The 20674-nt window shown below is 39.5% G+C and overlaps 1 protein-coding gene across 7 annotated transcripts in view; it reads left to right on the top strand.

The window, feature by feature from the left end:
• The window catches only part of ARHGAP18 (Rho GTPase activating protein 18), a 196981-nt gene that overhangs the window by 165574 nt on the left and 10733 nt on the right, over positions 1 to 20674 (top strand). For 6 of the 7 annotated variants that reach the window (XM_059400700.1, XM_059400705.1, XM_059400702.1 and 3 more), the window contains exons 9-12: positions 2608 to 2767; positions 4858 to 4940; positions 9508 to 9714; positions 10926 to 11066. In XM_059400700.1, the coding sequence (XP_059256683.1) occupies positions 2608 to 2767; positions 4858 to 4940; positions 9508 to 9714; positions 10926 to 11066 (591 nt within the window). Of the gene's footprint in view, positions 1 to 2607; positions 2768 to 4857; positions 4941 to 9507; positions 9715 to 10925; positions 11067 to 18025; positions 19850 to 20674 lie in introns of those variants that run through there. The other variant, XM_059400703.1, reaches the window with a different exon arrangement.

The following is a 20674-nucleotide window of genomic DNA, read 5'->3' as shown; positions in this document are numbered from 1 at the left end:
TTACCCTTCAGAGGATGCATAATACATAAGTGTCCCGGGGGATTTGCATTTTACAGGGGCCTCACGCTTGGAACTGTAGCTCTATCTGGAGAATGTATCTAGGAGAAGGCTTTGGTTAGCTGCCATTAACAGCCTCTGAAGCCTCTAAATTCAGCTTCTGACTCTCTAAACTCAACTGAGGTGGCGCAAATGATTGCCTTTGTCCAACCTATTGTTTTCTTGAATTTGCAAATCCACTTGAAAATAGGACAGGGCAAAGAGATTTTTTCTGTTCATTTCCTTAAGACCTATTCTGTATGACATTTTTAGAGCTGGATGAGAGAACAGACTGTTGGTGGGTGCACACGCTCCGGGCTTGTGACTGTGGCCATGGGGCTGCCAGGATTGGAATTACTATCGAGACCTTGCACAATTTACAGCACCTGCTTATTTTGATGAGTTTCCTCGTTGTGGAATGCTAGTTCCCGCCTACTAGGCTCTCACTGCATGGAGTGACTGCTCACACAGTTCATTCAGCTTGTGTCCCCTGGGTTCGGTGTTCAGTACACAGAGGTCCCTGAAACCCTTTTGGGGCCCGCATGAGTTTGATAAGCTGCCATTGTCTCACTCCACTTCTTAACATTTAGGGCGATTTTACCAACAGTCAAACACAGGTGTCATGTGGGATTCTGAGGTAAGTCCTGTAGAGAGGCGCATTTGAGAATGAATCCCTCAGAAGCTGGTCACGTGACTTCATAGTACCCACATGGACAATAATACCCCTTCTGAGTCCACTGGTCACAGCACTGATTAGCAGACTGTAAGGGCCAACACCTAAGAGTCATAAACACGTTTACTTGAGTACACAGTGGTAAACAGAAAGCATATTTTAGGGGCGCCTGGATTAAAGTGGGTTAAAGCCTCTGCCTTCAGCTCAGGTTATGATCCCAGAATCCTGGGATCAAGCCCTACATCGGGCTCCCTGCTTGGCCAGGAGCCTGCTTCCCTCTCTCTCTGCCTGCCTCTCTGCCTACTTGTGATCTCTGTCTGTCAAATAAATAAACAAAATCTTAAAAAAAAAAAGAGAAAGAAAAAAAAGAAAGCATATTTTACACTTTTGACTGGATAGCTGGCAGAAGCTTGAGTTCAGCTAAATGTAATTTCTAAGAAGGTCAATTAAGTGGATTCCATTGGCTCAACTCTTCAACCTGGCCTGTTGTCACATCCCAAATTATGCAGCAGCTGATCCATTATACATAATTTAAAGATAATATGCAAAATTTTTGGTTGTCTTTCTCCTCTGCCCCACCAAATTTTTTGTACTCTTTTCTCTCCTCCCCCGTCTCTTTCCTTTTTCCCCTCCCCCGCTTCCTTTCCCCCTCCCTTCTTCCCTCTCCCTTTCCTGTTTCCTCTTTCTCCCTCTTCCCATTCCTCCTCCTCCTTCCCTTCCTCTCCTCTCTCCTTTCTTTCCTTCCTCTCTCCCTTCACCTCTCTTTCCCCTACCCCCCTCTTTATGTATTTCACCCATTACAGAAATAACTGGAGGAGAGGGATGGAGTTGTGTAGGGAAGAGAAAGTGTAATAAATTCATCTCCCAAGAAAAACAAAGAACCGTCTTTGGGAGAAGAGTTCAACATAAGGGAGTGACAGAAACGTGAAAGGATTTCTCACCTAATAGGGTTTAAGCCACAGTGAAAAGGTCCCTGGAAAATAGTAATTATGAAACTAAATTGATTACTAATAATTTGTCTGGCAGATCTTGTAGAGTCCTTGAGGTAGACAAACTAGGTATTTCTGATTCTGCGGGGACTCCCACTGTTCTCTGCAGCTGGTGGCCGGATGGCTGTGCCACGTACGGCTCAGGCACCCAAGACAGGTACTGATGTATTTTCAGGCCTCATTTGCTTTAGAATTTGGTTTTCCATTTCCCAGAGGTGACTAACCAAGAGGTAGCCCCCTACGTTAGGCCCAGAGATTGATTATGTATTTTGTTATGTCATGTACTTCTAAATAATTTAAAACAGACTTTTAAAAACATAATTTATTTATTTATTTTTTAAAAAGATTTTATTTATTTATTTGACAGACAGAGATCACAGATAGGCAGAAAGGCAGGCAGAAAGGGAGAGGGGGGAAGCAGGCTCCCCGCTGAGCAGAGAGCCTAATGCGGGGCTTGATCCTAGGACCCTGAGATCATGACCTGAGCTGAAGGCAGAGGCTTTAACCCACTGAGCTACCGAGGCACCCTTAAAAGATGATTTTTAAAATCAAAGGAAAACTTACAGCATCTGAAGTAAAGCTCCCACACAGAATGATGATTTTAACTAATCTTTTCCTGATTAAACCTTGACCGCTTAAGGTCTGTTGCAGATGCAGGAAAATGTATGCAGTTTTTGAATTCTGTGGCCTTGGCTATCTTTTGTCACGGAAAAAGTGTACTTGGCTGAGTAGTATTTTTCTGAGTGACAGAGAAGTGTTGGCCTTTAGTACTTTTGGATTCTTTTCTACAGAGTAGAATCTCTTGGAAAGTGGGAAGTGTATCACACTCTCAGCAGGGAAAAAAAAAAATGCACTTACTGGTAGCTTTTCTTTCTTGCCTTTTTTTTTTTTTTTTCTTCTGCCTTTCAGAATCTTTGCCAAGAACTGGAAGCAAAGTTTTATGAAGGGACTTTTAATTGGGAAAGTGTCAAACAGCATGATGCCGCCAGCCTGCTGAAGCTCTTCATCCGGGAGCTGCCCCAACCGCTGCTCAGTGTAGAATATCTCAAAGCCTTTCAGGCCGTCCAGAGTAAGTGCCGTCTCTCTTTGAGGCAGCCGTTGTGCTGGTGCCATCCATGTTAATTGTTTTAATGACACTTTGCCTCACAGAAAGTATAACTGGATACATTCGGAGAGACATATTGACTCTCTGTCAACGGCAGCTCAAATGCCATACATTGTTGTCCTTTTCCTTTACAAATATACATCTCTGAATAAACAGATGACAGGATGTTCTCCTCAGGGACAGATTAATTGCATGCCCATTGAGCCCTGCATATATTTTCTTGTTAAAACCTGGAACTTCGCATTTCTTGTCTAATAGAATGAGTCACGTAAGATCTGATACATTTTTCTTGCCAAGTGTTAAAAGCAACACTTACTGGAGAAGCTGTGGATTAACAGTTATCATAAACGCACAAGGAGATGAGCAGAGTCTGTGATTATTTCCCAAAAAATGAAGTTCTGAAATTGTCATGCAGAAACGTGGAACAAATTATTTGGCTGCCTCCTTGGAGGAGGGGTACAGACTTCTTCTACCTTGCCATTTTGTGGTATTGTGCAAGCTCCAAATTAATGTATCAAATAGTTCTTGATTCTTTTCCAGTGAACACAGAGATCTTATAAGGTTTGCATACTGGTGTAATTATTCCTTTTAGTCCCAGAGACCATCAAAAAAGGAAAAATGCCATCGCTACATTCTAATGACTATATCTTTAACTTCCCAACTGGGACACCTTGAGAGGGAAAAGGTACCACTGTTGATGATTATGGTGAGCTACAGTGTCCACCAGAACTCTTCTGGGTCCTTCCAAATTTTTTTTATTGAGATATAATTGACCTACAACATTCTGTACAACATAATGGTTGTGAAGTGATCATCACCGTAAGTCTGGTTAACATCCATCACAATGTATATTTACAGAATTTTTTTCTCTTGTGATGAGAATTTTTAAGATCTACTCTCTTAGCAACTTTCAAATATGCAATATATTGTCAACTGTAGTCGCCATGCTGTACCTTATGTCCCCATGACTTCACTATTTTATAACTGGAAATTTGTACCTTTTGATGCCCTTCACCTGTTTTGCCCACACCCCTCCCAACCCTAGCTTCCACTAATTGTCCTGTATCTATAAGCTGATTTTTTTGTTGTTGTTTTTCTATAATCCCACATATAAGTGAAATCATATATTTGTCTTTGTCTTGTTTTACTTAGTATAATGCTCTCAAGACCCATTCGTGTTGTCACAAATGACAAGATTTCTATTTTTATGACTTAGTAATATTCCATTATTTCCAGCATATTCTGAGTAATACTCCATTGTTTATCTAAAGCATGTAATATCAAGATGATTCTCATGTGTCTTCTCATATCATTTCTTCAGAATTTCTTGGGGAGACATGACTAAAATCATCTTGTGTTTAAAATATTTGTAATGGTTAAGTTATGCTCTTTTGCATACATTCTTTGGATATGGATTCAAGGACAAATCCACTCCTTAGGAACAAGGTACCAGAACGATTCCAAATATCCATGAGTATTACTTCCATGTCGATGGTTACTAAAAGTGATAACTATCAATGATCATCGTGTACCTCTTTGACTCAGTCATCACTGGTTGGTTTTCTAATTCATCCCATAGATATTTATCTACCACTTACTGTGTTCCAGGCTCCATTTTACTTCTTCCTATTGGAATCAGTGGACTCTTAGCATGTGATTTGTCCACTCACTGATGAAGAAACAACCTTCACTGTTACAGAGGCACCCTCACACCATACCGTGGAAGGGCTAACTTTCTGTGTCTCTTCATTGGGGAATAATTATCACGCAGAAGTTAAAATTATTTCCAAAGCACTGTTGTGTGTCTGCAAACATAAGGCCGCTCGTCATATGATCACAGTTGGAAGTGAGCATTCTGAGAGGAAGCTCTAACGCAGCAGCTGCTTCTCCTGATCTCTCTTAAACACGCTCTCAAGAATGCTCGCTGCTCAGTTGTTGTGTCTTAAATTTCACAGGGATGTTTATGCCAAATAACTTTTTTCTTACAAAATGAAAAAAGGAAGTAAAAAAAAATGGTAAAGAAAAGAGTTCCGATTTATTTAATCTGTCTGCAGATCTTCCAACCAGGAAGCAACAACTACAGGCTTTGAACCTTCTTGTCATCCTCCTGCCTGATGCAAACAGAGACACACTTAAGGTCAGCAGATTCATTTACGTTAAATATCCCTCAGAACTCAGAGGAGTAATTTCTCATTATTTGTGGTAAAACAAGGTGATGTTTTCATGGAAGTGTTCCTAGTTAAGTGTCTAAAGGAAAGGCTGACTTTTAAAGATAAATGGTGGAAGTTTTTAACTCTTCACTAGTGTATGTACTAGACTAGTCATGTTAATAGTATTATCAGGTGTTTAATTTTTGCTGGAATGCCTCTACCGAAACCAATGAGGGAGGTTCATTTTTATTTATTTTTTTTTTTTTGATGGAAATTTGGGTGCTTTTGGTTTCTCCTTTTTATTTTTCTATGTTTTCCAAATTTAATTTAATGAACATGTAAGTTAGAAATGGATGTTTAAAAAAGAAAGTTGTAAGGCTCATCTAATAAAACCTACTGTTGCCTAAAGATGTTACATTTGTAGTGCTAAGCAGTAGAGTTTGAAATAAGTAATTATGATGATTTTTGAAATGTTTGGTTAGCCAAAAGATAGACTGACTCAAAGAAGTTCTAGTACTTTCTCTAATGGCTGCCCTGAGTTTTTGATTTATATCAGCATTTCAAAGTGATTTGGTCTATATGATTTAATACCATTTATTATAAGCATTATTGGAGGCTTTTATAATAATCAGTGGATTGTTCCATATTGATTTATTTTCTTAACATCAAAAGTTTACAGAGTAGTTGTAAAGGTTTAGTTATAAACTTATGAAAGAAAAAGGAAACTTCTAAAATATAATTTAGAAAGAGTAGTTACCTTAAGTTTTGTCATTGCCTCAAAAAATTGTTTTTATATAGCCAGGGGCAGAACCCTTGCCCCTCTACCCTCTATATTTCTTTCTATTTAAAATGAAAAATCATGCCAAGAAATTTCATGTCGAGAAAACAAAGCCAGTTGTTAAATCTTGGAAGTTTTTCCTGTACCTCATTAAGACTCTTTGAACTGAAACTGGGTGATAGTTCTTTCGGCCCAAGGAATTGAATGTTAATACTGAACTTTTCTGGATGAAAGAGTTTATGAGGATTACTGGAGTAAAATCCCTGCATTTCTACAGGAGAACTTCCAAAGAGTTATTCCCTTTACTAAGTCAGGGGAAAAAAAGTTCTTTTGCTTCACCGATTGTTACATGCTGAGAAGGCTGTGCATTAGTTGGAGGTGTTTTGAAGAGAGAGGCCAGCACCAGAAAGGGTTACATTTGAACATTGTGTGACCAGAGTTGGCTGTGTAAGGGTAGATTGTGGCTGAAATAGGACAGCGTGGGGACTGATTTCTAGTCTTCTTGTCAACTCTGCCCTGACACAGAGCCCTGAAAGAGAAATTTAATCCATCTTTTTCTTATTCACATAGAGGTACCTGTCTGTGATGGCTCTGTGACTGACCAGTATAAGGCAGGCATTGAAAGACACATGATTTACTTAAAACATGTCTGCATTCCAATGAGTTCAAATATGTGTGAGAGGAAACACTTATTCCAACATGGTTTCTATTGGGGCAAGGCTGGTCTACGACTCAGTTTTGGAATTTGCCTTCAGAGTCCCCGGCACACTCTTTTGAAAATTCTGTTGAAAGAGATACTTTTTAAAATTTTAGAATAGCTTTAATTTTTTCATATAAGGTTCCTAGGAGTATAATTGTATGCATCAAGAAGGAAATACTCATTTAGAATAAAATATTGGAACATGCAAAAAAAATTTAATAATTAAGCTTTATTTAAGAGCTTAATTAGCTGGCCTTGATGGATGTTTCAAACTAGGACTCTAAGAACAGAAACATTGAAACAGAAATGCCATATGTACAAGAAAATAAACCACTTACATTTAGTTCAAAGTGAAGGAAAACTCTGTCACAAGATAATTTCAGGAAGCTTAATGCAAACTTCTCCAGTTTTTTACGAGCCTAATGCCACTCTTGCATTTGCTGTTTGGAGGAACGGGATCAGGTGTATAAACTTTGTAGACTGTAACTACGGCACACTGAAGGGTTAGGAGGCACCATGTCCTACTTTAAGCCTAAAGAGACAGATGTCTAGACAAACTGCTTGGGGGGGGGGATCTTTTTGACCTTGTATTATTGTATATTTGGATACTTTTTACTTGGAGGAACAACGAAGACCAGTATCAGCAGATCTGCGTTAATATAACTATTGGTATTTGTTTATTTATTTATTTATATTTTTAGGAAGATAGGCAGTCCTGGCAGGCTGGAAGATTAGTATTCCTGTTTTATGAGTAGGAAGAATTTAAAGGACAGAGTTGTCAGAAGTTTACCCTAAGATCTCTCCTAGCTAATAAATGACTGTGTTGGGAATCAGACTGTTTTTCAGGGAATAGATCCAGTGAGACTTATGTAATAGAGACTAGTGATACTTTTTTTTTTTTTTTTTTTTGAGAGGGAGAGAGAGAATCATAAACTAGGCTCCATGCCCCCTTGTGGAGCCCAATGTGGGGGCTCAATATTATGACCTTGAGCTGAAGTCAGCAGTTGGACGCTTAACTGACTGAGCTACCCACGTGCCTGGATATTTTTTGAAAAAGGTCAGTTCTTCTATTTCAGGTAAAGAGAAAATCTATCTGAAGATGAAGTGCTTTCAGTAAGGGCCAGGTTAACATTTTTTAAATTTCATAATCTACATACACAGAAATACACACATTTGAATATTCTGATGGTAATGGTTTAAATAATCTTACTGCATATGTGCACCACGATTAAGGTGGTTTATTACCTAATCTCTAAAATTTATGCTTTGTAAAGAAAGAGATACACTGCTCCCTGACTAATTATTCTAGTCTCTGGAACAAAATTAAATTTTTTCCCCCAACCCTCACCAATTAATCTTTTGTCCTCATTTGAGAAGGTATTGTTACTATATAACCTTATGCTTGGATTACAGTGTAGCTTTCTGAGAGCTGTACCAGATATTAGATACATAAATCTTATGGTTAGATACTGAGTGCCTTTAGTTTGTTTCAAATTTTTGAAGTCTATATAGCAGCTAAACTTGATTTAAGATCCGCCTGTTAACATAGGAATTTCCACCCCCACCCCGCCAAATCTTGGGAGAGATGAACAGCTTCTTTTTGTTTCTTTCTTTTTCCACTTCGATATCATTTATTTGGCCTCTTTCTGATTGGGATTTTTAAGCTAAATATGAAAACATGATTCTTTTTGTAGTTTTTTTTTTTTTTAAGATTTTACTTATTTATTTGACAGAGATCACAAGTAGGCAGAGAGGCAAGCAGAGAGAGAGGGGGAAGCAGACTCCCTCATTAGCAGAGACCCTGATGCGGGACTCGATCCCAGGACCCTGAGATCATGGCCTGAGTTGAAGACAGAGGCTTAACCCACTGAGCCACCCAGGAACCCCGATTCTTTGTGTAGTTAGGAGTTGAGGGAAATGGGAAGGGGAGGTGAACCATGAGAGACTATGGACTCTGAAAAGCAAGGTTTGAAGGAGCAGGGGGTGGGAGGTTGGGGGAACCAGGTGGTGGGTATTAGAGAGGGCACGGATTGCATGGAGCACTGGGTGTGGTGCAAAAACAATGAATACTGTTACGCTGAAAAGAAATAAAAAATTAAAAAAAATTCAGAAGCAAAAGCCAGAGGGACCTTCTCCACCATTTGCCAGCTCTATGATCTCTGGTATATTACTTAAATTCTCTTACACCTTGTTTCCTCATCTGTAAAAGGGAGATAATTATAGCTTCTCTCTCCAGTTAGGATTAAGTGAGATGATGTCTATGATATGCTTAAAACCAGGCCTCACCGCTAGAGAACATCGAATACTTATATTGTTGTTGTTACTGGTCTAGACCAAAATTAATTCAAGGAAGAAGGCAAAAGAAGAACTTAAAGCCCTAGGTCCTGTCAGGAGGATAGTGATCTAAGTTGCCTGTGGCTATTACGGAGGGCAGGCTCAGAGGACCCAGGAGTGTTGGCAATAGAGGTGGGAGGTGGGTGGTGTCAAAATGAGCATAAAACAGCCTGTTCTGGCGAAAAGTTCCTTTTTATGTACACATTCAGTTTTCAAAAAACTCTTCCTTGGTCTCTGTTCACCCCCTCATCCCTCCACATGACAGTCTCCATTCTTTCTAGATTTCTTGTCAGCTAGCTATTGAGTACCTTACAGCAAATGAAACTGAGGTTAAATGAGCCTTTCTAAGGGGATTTTTTTAACCCCTGAAGACAAAAGTGAAGCACTTCCTGAAGCAAGTGAATATTTGTAGGATATCTGAAACTGCTTTTCAGTGCTCCATGGCTCTCGTAGGCCCTGTGTTTGATGCTACTCCATTCCTCTCCCCACTGCCTGGGTCAGGTGGGTGTCCTGTCTGCCTCATTCCCCTGTGCCATAACCCTTCACAGAACAAAACACCACCTCAGAGTGCTAACCAAATAGAGAAGCTTTGATGCTGAGGCCCACAGAACTTAGCGAGCCGACTGTGGTTATTATGCACAACTTACTTGTTTTTAACTGAGTAAAAAATCCCATACACGGCAGTGTTTCCATCTCTTATCTTCACGAAAACACAAATCTAGAAGAGTCCTTTCTGTTTCAGGCCCTGCTTGAATTTCTCCAAAGAGTAATAGACAATAGAGAGAAAAATAAGATGACAACCATGAATGTAGCCATGGTCATGGCCCCGAATCTCTTCATGTGTCACACACTGGGTTTGAAGTCCAACGAGCAGCGAGAATTCGTCATGGCAGCTGGGACAGCTAATATCATGCACTTATTGATTAAGTGTCAACAAGTCCTGTGGACAGTAAGTATATATTTTTAAGTTCTGTTAATGAGTGGTGATATCTAGTTTCTAAAGTCATTTTAGGTTTAGATTTTCTAAAAAAGCAAGCCAATAGAGGTGATTGCAAGTATCATTAAAAAAAAAAAAAAGGATGTCCATGCACGGGAAATAAATATAACACTGTAAGTTAACGACATTGGAATTAAAATAATGTCCACTTATTAAATCTCAGGGTTTTTTTTTGTTTTTTTGTTTTTTTTTTTAATATTTTATTTATTTATTTGACAGAGAGAGAGATCACAAATAGGCAGAGAGACAGACAGAGAGAGAGATGAGGAGAAGCAGGCTCCCTGCTGAGCAGAGAGCCCGATGCGGGACTCGATCCCAGGCCCCTGGGATCATGACCTGAGCCGAAGGCAGAGGCTTAACCCACTGAGCGTCCCAGGCACCCCAATCTCAGTTTTTTTTTTTTTAAGATTTTATTTATTTATTTGACAGAGAGAAATCACAAGTAGATGGAGAGGCAGACAGAGAGAGAGAGAGAGGGAAGCAGGCTCCCTGCTGAGCAGAGAGCCCGATGTGGGACTCGATCCCAGGACCCTGAGATCATGACCTGGCTTAACCCACTGAACCACCCAGGCACCCTAAATCTCAGTTTTTAAAATAACAGTATTATTTCATTGTTTCAATTTGCTAACTCCTAAAATATTTTATTTTTGCTAATGTAATTTCTGAGGATCAATTTTTCCTAGATTATTGCTAGAACCCCGTTGGCTTTTATTGGTGAGTTTTTCTTTCCCTTTTGAGGTGAGGCTAGCTGGTTTGTAGAAGGGACTGCAAGTTAGCTAAAAGCTGGGTTGTTGGCAGGTGGCTGCTAAAGGGACCAGCAGACAAGGTGGTGACCCTAATGCCCGAAACCTCAGGCAGTCTCTTATCTTGGCATATAAAGAATAGAAAGTGGCCACTACATCCTTGAACTTTACCAAGCCTCTTTTTGAACCTCACTTACACAGTGGGAGGTAAATTACTTCGTGTACATGCTCTGTACTCATAGTGAATGAATAATATGATGCATTTTTTTGCATATTTAATGAATAGTGAATGTAAAATAGCCTAGTCTTATGATACGGACAAAACCTTTTCTCCACATTTAAAACATAGATAATTATTTCCGTAGTTCATAATGGAACCACTTCTCTTTTCTCCCCAAACTTAATTTTATTTCTCCGTAGATTCCCAAGTTTATTGTCAACCAAGTGAGGAAGCAAAACAGTGAAAATCATAGAAAAGACAAAAAAGCCATGAAGAAATTGCTGAAGAAAATGGCTTATGACCGAGAGAAATATGAAAAGCAAGATAAGAATACAAGCGATGTAAGAAAACTTGAAGATATGTATTTATGCAGATTTCAGTATTGTTTTTACGATCATGTGCACGAGAAAGAGTTTCGTATGTTTCTGTAGTAGAACTTTCTACACACTTACTGGGCCCTTTGCTAATTCTAAGTTAAAGGCCTCTACAAGGGTAACTGTGCTCCTATGAACAATCAGTAGTAACAGTTGCTCAGGTGTTGGTGACTCAGCATAAGAGCTGTTAGTGGGGAATAAAGGAAAATAACAAGACCAGAGTGTCTCAACACACACCCTCCCCCCCCCACACACACAAAGGACTCTGTGGAGACTCCAGGTGCCCACCGAATGTGTAATCTCTACGCAGTAAAGAGTCCCTGTGTGAACCACTGATCTTTTTTCTTCCATTTTCTCATCTGTAAAATGGGGAAAAATAACAAACTCAGATCAGCATATAGGTCAGTGGTTGGTTATGCCTAGCATCCTTTGTGGGTTTCAGTAAGTATGGAAACGGTTCCTCATCGGATCATGTGAAGAATTTGGTGAGATTTATGTTGGAATGAAGAAAATTAAGATGTTTTAAAAGGAAATACCTACATACCACCATTTACAACCTGCTGTAGGAATATAAGGAATAGGTTTAAAATAATAAAATATGTGTGAAAACACATATATGGAACACATTTACCAAAGCTCTAACTTAAGATCCTGAAATGAAAGGTTTTCTATTGTTCGGTTTATGGTGGAGACAACCCCCTCTAGCCACACCACCATTGAGGTTATCCGGTTACATGCTGACATCTTGTGGAATAATATGGAAGTGCAGTTATCAGCTTGTGGTTTTTGTTTTTTGTTTTTTGGGTTTTTTTTGGCTTTGGCCTACTTAGAAAACTAGTAATTGTACAAAAAATATATATATAATAATTTATAACTTTAAAATATATACATTCTATAAATATAGAATATTAATATAAGTATGTCTATATATCTATAACTATAAATACATATTCTTTAAATGTGGATAGATATGTTTCTTATATATATACATATTCTATATTATGATTCTCACCATTACAAAATAATGTATTTTTGGCATGAATATTTTTGGTTCATTTTAAGTACCTTTAAGAACATAAAGTTTAATAAAGGGGAATTTTCAATTGTGTTATATTTTTTTGAGAAAGGGCTTGGTATTGTCATGGGTTAGAAAGGATTTTTGGTGTACCATTTTTGTTTAACTTAGAACAGTTTATTTCTTCTAAAACCATTATACATATTTGTCATCTTGCTTTGTAGCTCTGCTTATTCATATTAACTTAGGTGACTTTATAGCCCTGTCTTTTATAACATGATTCTCTGAGGTACATTATCTATCTGAGGAAACATTTATGCTGCTGTACTTTTAAATAATGAAACCATAGACAGAATAATTAAAAAAATTGTATTTTGGATATGAGACGTTTGACATGATTTTGTTATCTACAGAGAATTAGTGTTAACTTGGATTTCATTAGTTTGCACTTTGAGTTAATTAGATGAGACTTGGTCTGAGAATTATTTCTGTACTAGTTAGAGGCCACATTGCCATTTTAAGGCCTGGAATTTAAACCTGGATTTACTCATGTATTAAGTATTACTCAGGGAGTAAATCCTGTAGCCTGGGGTACCCTGGACTACAAAATAGGGAGTGGGCATGAGAGAGGCTTCCCTGGGAAGCAGAACTGAGGTGTGAAGAATGTGTAGGTATTATGTAAGCAGCAAATTGAATAGAGAAGTCTCATTGGCTGAGGAGGCCTCCTGACAGAATGGTAGCCCCTAGGTAATCATGACCTATGATGGTGGTTCATTAGACCTGTCATTTTGGTTGAAAAATTTTAGTCACTTGCCATAATTTTGTTCAAGGTACTGTCATTTTGTTAGGGAGAATAACAATGCACAGAAAGCGATTATAGAAAAACAATGATGTTATTGGATGGAACATGGGCCATCTACTTTGTTGATTAGCTGCCCAATCCCATTCTGTCTTGGTAGTTTGTGTTTCCTTACTCCTGCTGCCCCCCAAATCCTTTGAATATGTAGCATGAAATTATGGAGCACAAGACTTCCTGGGATATTTTATTCATTTGCTAAACAGCTATTTAGTGTATGACTATCATGTGCCAGGCACTGCTCTAGGCACCTGAAAGGTGTTATTAAACTAAATAGATGAATACTGCTGTTCTTGTGCAGCTTAAATTCTGTAACTAAGAATTGATGAGTAAATTACCTAGTATGTTAGTATGTGGTAAGTGCTCTAAAATAATAAAGATAGCACAAACAAAGAAGATTGAGAGAAGGAGCCCCTTGAAATATTCAGTTGGGTAGTCTAGGTATCATTTGTATGAAGACATGAAGGAGGGATAGAGAGCTGTGTTAGATGTTTTTCTCAGGAAGCACAGAAGGAGTAGTCTGTCCAAAGCCTTTGAAGCTTGCAGAAGCTTGCTCAGGGTATTTGAGGACCAGCAAGGAGTGCTCTGTGACCCGAGTGGAGCTGGCAAGGGAGGCGGGAGTATGAGATGAAATCACAGGGACCATGGACCAATGAATTACATAGGGATGTAGTGTTTGTAGGCCATCTTTTAGGAATTTGAATTGATCCTGAGCGAAGTGGGACCATTGCAAGATTTGAGCAAGGGTTTGAAAATCTATGTTTTAAAATGCTCCCTTAGACTACTGGGTTGAGAATAGACTCTAGGAGAGCCAGCATAGATGGGGAGACCATAAAAGAGGAGGGACCAGGATATTCTTAATGTCTTAAACCAAGTGAGACCAGGATATTAGCAGTGGAGGCGACGTGTTCAGGTTCTGTGTCTTTTGAAGTTAGAGCCATTGGAATTCCTTCAAGTGGAAATGATACAAGTTGTAAGAGAAAGAAGTAAAAAGTGGCTCCAAGGTTTTTGGCTCAAGAAATTGGAAGGACAGAGTTGCTCCTTCAATGGAGAAGATCACGGTTTTCAGTTAGGGTGTGTTGAGTGTGAGATTTGTGTTAGAAAAGAAAGTAGGGATGTTTGAGGGTGTTTGGTGGGAAAATGAGGTCATAGGGGCCATTGAGGTGCATGGAGTGACAGGGGCAGAAGGAAGGCCAGAGTGGGTCTCTAGGGGAGGGCAGGCTTCTATGCTGAGGCAAGTCTTGACCCTAGGAGCTACAGGATTATTTCTTGCATTTTTAAGGGTTTTATTTATTTATTTGTCAGAGAGAGAGAGAGCGCAAGCCCACAAGCAGGGGGAGCAGCAGGCAGAGGGAGAAACAGGCTTCTCCTGAGCAAGGTGCCTGATGCCGGACTCAATCCCCTGACCTTGGGATCATGACATGAGCCGAAGGCAGGTGCTTAACCGACTGAGCCATCCAGGTGCATTTTAAAATTTAAAATTTTTATATTTGCATTTTAAAATTTAAAAATTGCTGCGCTATCAGATGAAGGAAAGTTTGGAGCAGTGAAAAATAGGAGGTTACATGGGAGATGCCAGCTAATTTCATTGCTGATGGGAGTGCATAAATTGGTAGGATCCCTCCGGAGAGCAGTTAGCATCTGGCCAAGGCCTGAAAACCATGCTCCTCGTTGTATTCAAAAATCCCTTCAAAGGGAATAATACAATGTGCAAAGAGTTATGCTTAAGTTCATTGCCATATTCTTTATTCCGGCCAGAATTAGAAATAGTCCCAAAAGGATACGATCAGCTACATATTTTATAGCATGTCTGTGTAGTAAAATATATGTATATAAAAAATTAAAAAAAAAAAAAGAAAAAAAATATCACAGAAATATAAATGTATATATTGACATTGGAAGATATTCCTAGTATGTTAAAGAAAAGCTACAAATCCATGAATATTGCCATATTCCCAAGGGGTGATAATTGTCCTGAGGTCAGGCATGGTGCTAAGCATTTTGCAAACATCATCTCATTTAATATTTACAGCAGTTTAATTGAAGTATACGGTATTATTGTCTCATTCTTTAGAGATGAGGAAAGTGAGGATCAGCAATCTTAAATAACTTATTGAAGGTTATCTGGATAAGAAGTGGGGAGCTGGAATTTGAAACCAAATCTGGAGGACCTTAAATCTGGTCTCTTTACTCTTAGCCTCTATTTCCTTATGGGGGACAGAAAAACTCTGAAAAGGGTGTATACCCCAGTCCTGGGCTAGTGTGGAGTAATAGAGTGAACATGTATTCTGCCATTACTAACATGTGTTCAATAGATAGCTTGAAACAGTCCAGGGCCCTGCCAACACCCAGCAATGGCACCGGAAGGCAGTGTTAAATGCGAGCCACGAGGACCCACCAGATGTGGATCTTCAAATGTGGATATGAAGAATGTAGAATGGGGAGAAATCTAGAATGACTCACTGATTTTACCTTGGGTGATTTTTATCCTTGAAAGTGTTAAGGAAAAGGAACAGGCTTTGATGAGAAAGTCAGTTTTGGACATTTGTAATTGACTTGCCGGCGTGATACTTTGGCTACGTGGGCCTGAAGCTCAGAAGGCAGCCAGAGCTGGAGGTGTGCTTTTGGTACTTAGCATAGAGATTGTCCATGAAGCCACAGACACCAATATTTTAGTGGTGGGCCATGGGAGAGGAGCTGGTAAAAGAGGCAAGACATAATAAGTCAGAGAAAGTGGAAGAGTATAGCGTCTTTAGAAGCCCAGGGTGGGAGACCAGGGAGGTAAATGAGTTTGGTTAGTAGTACCCCATGCCAGAGAGAGGTTGAGGAAGGTAAACATTGGACAGAGGTCCAGTGAATTTTGCATTTGAAAGGTCACTTCTGACTTTCTCCAAAGCATTGTCAGTAACTATTGATGGAAGAAGCCAGATTGCCAGGCATTGAAGACAAGAGATTGTAGATCATGAAAATTCACCAAGGTAATATTTTTTAAAGCATTCTGCAGGCTGTTATTCCTAACTACACATAATCAGGATTCATGCTTTTGAGACTTGCTTGACGAGATAAATTCATAGTTTGAACCAGGTTGAAAGGGATATAATCTACTTAATAAGGCAAATGCTTTTAATGACTACAGTGTATTAATTGCTTGATACAAATGTGACTTTCTTGAGTACTAAAGATGCATCAATTGCAGCAGGAGGAAACACTTGGTGAAAACAACAAAAAAATAACCATTTTGTGATAGCCTTCAACTTGCAGTTGGGATTGCTATTACGCATACAAACACACACACAAGCCCGTGTACCCATGCATACACACCACATCATCTACCAGAAGTCGTGTGGCTTGAGGATCTGGTTCTAGCTCTGCCATCAGTGAGACATTAATGACAAATCATTTTATCTCTCTGGGCCTTTCTTTCCTCTATAAAATGAGGTGTAAGCCCAGATTAATGCTGTCTTATCCAAAGTTTGCTATAGAGTCATTGGTAGAAGTATTTTTTATAAAACATGACTGGGCCACTCCCTGAACCCATTGAGTCAGAATCTCTCAGAGCAAAACCTTGTATAAAAACTGTAAGTATGATCCCCCACCATTTGGTATGTATGTGTGTATAAACATATATTTAATTGTATCATGGAATTTTTCTTATCTATACATGAAAACAGAGTAGTGTATGAACCCCATAAACCCATCACCAATGATCAAACCTGTTTTTCTAATCTCATCCCATTCTGTCTCCCATAACTTGTTTCCTTTTAGTATTTTTAAGGATATCACAGACATTCCATCATTTCCCCCATAATTACCTCAAATCACATCTCTGCCCAATAAGGGTCTAGGGCAGCTTTGATGAGCAGCTGGTTATAAATTGCTGAATCATGCAGGTTTCAAGTTCATTGTGGACTTCAATCTGTATGATTTTTTCTACCGTCATTCCATCATTCAGGCTCATCTTTCAAAGTAAAGGGAAGTGGTACTTTTTTAAAGGTTCATTTATTTATTTGAGAGAGAGAGAGAGAGCATGACCAGGAGGGTCAGAGGGAGAGGAAGAGAGTATCCCAAGCAGACTGCACCCAGCACAGAACAGAACATGGGGCTTGATCTCACCACCATGAGATCAAGATCATGACCTGAGCCCAAACCAAGAGCTGGGCGCTCAACTGATGTACCACCCAGGCACCCTGGGAAGCTGTACATTTATGAGAAAGAGATTTTACAAAATAAACCGAGTTTCTCACATTTTCCTTCATTTGTGGAGGGAATGTTCCCTCTGTGGTCAACTTCAGTTTTAACCCAGGATGAGTTGAGGAACTCAATTTTTAGAGAGCTTACATGACTTGCTAAAAGTCCGAGATGATCTTATAACATTTTAACATTTAGGGTTTGGGGCATGGAAAAGAAATTTGTTGCTGCTGCTTTCTGCCATTCTTCTCCAGAAGAATCCCAGAGTTGGCAGCAGTGTAATGTTGAGTCTGTGTTGCTTATAGCTAGAGGTGCATGGCTTTGGTCACAACTCTGTCTAGAATTCCATCTCTGGTTTCACTTAACAGCTCTGAGCTCAGAGCATCATTGTAGGTATTGTTTAAAGCATCTGCTTTAGGTCTGGAAACAGTGTCTGGATCTACTTGGGGACTCACATGGAAAATCAAATTATAATATCAAGCACAAAATCTTGTTTCTTTTTAAGATATTCTGTGATTTTTTTTATAGTGCAAAAAATACCAGTTAAAAGAGAAAAATATCAACTTAATTTCATTGTAAATTAAATGCATCTTACTATAGAAATTATTTCAGGTTCTTCTTTAAAAGTCTTTGAATCTGAGTTGGATAAAAGTTTAAGCATTTGAATGATAAAGAGCCAGTTATAATCAGGACTTAGGCAGTTCAGGATAGTGGAGAATGCCTTCGATATTTCCATCTCCAATCAGACTAAGGTGATGAATATGCCATTTTAGTTTAAGATACCTTGCTAAAATGTCCTTGTTTAATTTCCTAAAATATGTGTTATATTCTTTTTTTTTTTTAAAGATTTATTTATTTATTTTACAGACAGAAATCACAAGGAGACAGAGAGGCAGACAGAGAGAGGAGAAAGCAGGCTCCCCACCGAGCAGAGAGCCTGATGTGGGACTCGATCCCAGGACCCTGGGATCATGACCTTAGCCGAAGGCAGAGGCTTTAATCCACTGAGCCACCCAGGCATCCCTGTGTTATATTCTTTTTCTTAAGAAAGTTGTATTTCCAGTTGGCCCTTTTGATGATAAAAGATTTTTCTGTAGCATTAAAAATGTAAGCTTTACATTTAACTTAGCTTTTAATGACAAAAAGAAGGAATAATATCACTTTTAAAGGTCTGACCTCGAATTTCTAATCTAGAGTGCAAAAATACAAGCAATGTGGTGTTTCATCTACATGTTACAAAGAAATACTAAAATCATTTTCTATTTGACCAAATAATAAGAAGAAATAAAATCTTATTTTAAAAATATACTTTTGTTCAATATATAAAACATCGGAGGATGCTATGAGATTATTTTCTCCATTATAACAGTTTTTGTACACATAAGAGATTATTATTTTGCAAGTTGTAAAATCCTTTGTGACTGATTTTGATGGTGTGTTAGTGAAATATTTCTCTTCTCCAGTCTTGCTGCATATCACTTAACTTCAGCTCACCAGCACAACAAAAATAAATACATTAAAAAAATAAGAGAGTCACAGCTGTTAAGTAAAAAAAAAAAAAAAAAAAAAAAATGAAATAGGAAGTTTACAAAGATTATACTATTCACAGATTCAGTTATTACTATAGCTCAAGTTAAGAACAGAGTGGCTTAATGATCAAGCATGTTGTTTCTCTTCAAAGCTTGGCAGCTCAGTGTAATCAGTATACTAATAGCTAGAGTATTTGATACAGCATGATTCTGATGCTTAATGGTGGTTGTCATACACCATTTAAATTGGAGCTTTGGCATCATTTCTTGTTTATTGTCTTTAGCAAATATCATTTGGCGACCCTTGTCAAGATTTCTGGAAAATTTTCCAGAAACAACTTCTAAACTCTCCGTCTTTAATCATTCTGTCAGTTAGACACAATTCTCCAACAGTGAAGGGCATGGCAGATTCAAGGTGAGTCACACCCTCCTATGTGTGCACTATTGCGAGAATTTGGATGGCATAGCATTACAACAGAAATGAGCACTCAAGAATCATTCCTGTCTGTATGCTCACATGAACCCACATCCACACACATAATCGCACACACACCTTCCCCACTAGAACAGTCTCCTTAGTCGTCAGGGAATGTGGCCAGTCAACCTGGAAAGGCACTCTGCCATTGTTGGCCCAGAGGAAAGGTTTCCACAGGCACTGATACTCCAGTTCTATGGGAAAGGAGTCAAAATAGCAGTATAGTTCATAGTTTGGGAAGGGCTAAAGCTGATCCAGAATTGGCCTAGCTTCATCCCCTACTCACTGAGGGGAAGGTGTGAGAAAGTGTAGTTTCACAGCCAGAAGGAACTTGGCCCCCATGCTTGTCCCCATCTGCTGGCAAGAGCCACGATACGGCGATCCCATGACACGTCACACACCCATGAGAACTCTTGAGTCACCTCAGAAGCTTGTCCCTGAACCTCTTCCTTCCAAACCCTATCAGAGAGACTCTGGATTCCTGGGTCACGTGGAGTGCACGTGGGTGTAATCCCCAACACTACGCCGACCTCAGTGTGGTGTTTTAGGGAGAAGCATGGTCGTGCTCTCTCAAGCACTATCTCTGAACTCACTTAGAAGCTGTAGGCCATGGCCGCAGTCCTGGAGGCCTTCAGTTCTTCTTGGGGGCCTTGTGGGAAAAGTGGCAGCATCCTCAAGTAGGTGACTAGTGACTCCCTGTGGGTGGGAGTACATGACTGAAGTATTTCTTGTAACACCTTTAATTCCTTCCTTCCTCTCTTTTTTCAGTAGGAGAGGAAATACCATGCGATAGATGGAGGCTACTTGTTTCTTTTAGAAAATGTTCCTAAGGTGGCCTTTTCTGCTGTTTAGGAGATACACATTGGTGTATGTTATTTTATTCTAGAGAAATAACTACCGTGTTGGCATCGCCGTCTTAGAGGTATTCTTGAGAAATACATCTACTCAATAAATGTTTGCTGGCTGGCTCTGGCTGTGACTCAGCTGTGTGGTGTGTAACTAGCATGCAGGTGTCGTGTAGTAAAATCCCATGACAGATGAGTCTCCAGCTGTGACTCAGCTGTGTGGTGTATAACGAGCATGCACGTGTCATGTAGTAGAATCCCATGACAGACAAGTCTCCAGCTGTGACTCAGCTGTGTGGTATGTGACTAGCATACAGGTGTCGTGTAGTAGAGTCCCATCACAGACGAGTCTCCAGCTGTGACTCAGCTGTGTGGTGTGTAACGAGCATGCAGGTGTCATGTAGTAGAATCTCATCACAGACGAGTCTCCAGCTGTGACTCAGCTGTGTGGTATGTGACTAGCATACAGGTGTCGTGTAGTAGAATCCCATCACAGACGAGTCTCCAGCTGTGACTCAGCTGTGTGTATGTAACTAGCATGCAGGTGTCGTGTAGTAGAATCCCATCACAGACGAGTCTCCAGCTGTGACTCAGCTGTGTGGTGTGTGACTAGCATGCAGGTGTCATGTAGTAGAATCCCATGACAGACGAGTCTCCAGCTGTGACT

Source organism: Mustela nigripes, chromosome 5 (assembly GCF_022355385.1).
Source record: "Mustela nigripes isolate SB6536 chromosome 5, MUSNIG.SB6536, whole genome shotgun sequence".
Classification (NCBI taxonomy): domain Eukaryota; kingdom Metazoa; phylum Chordata; class Mammalia; order Carnivora; family Mustelidae; genus Mustela; species Mustela nigripes.
The sequence above is the reverse complement of the archived record's forward strand: the minus strand, read 5'-3'. Positions and strand labels throughout refer to the sequence as shown.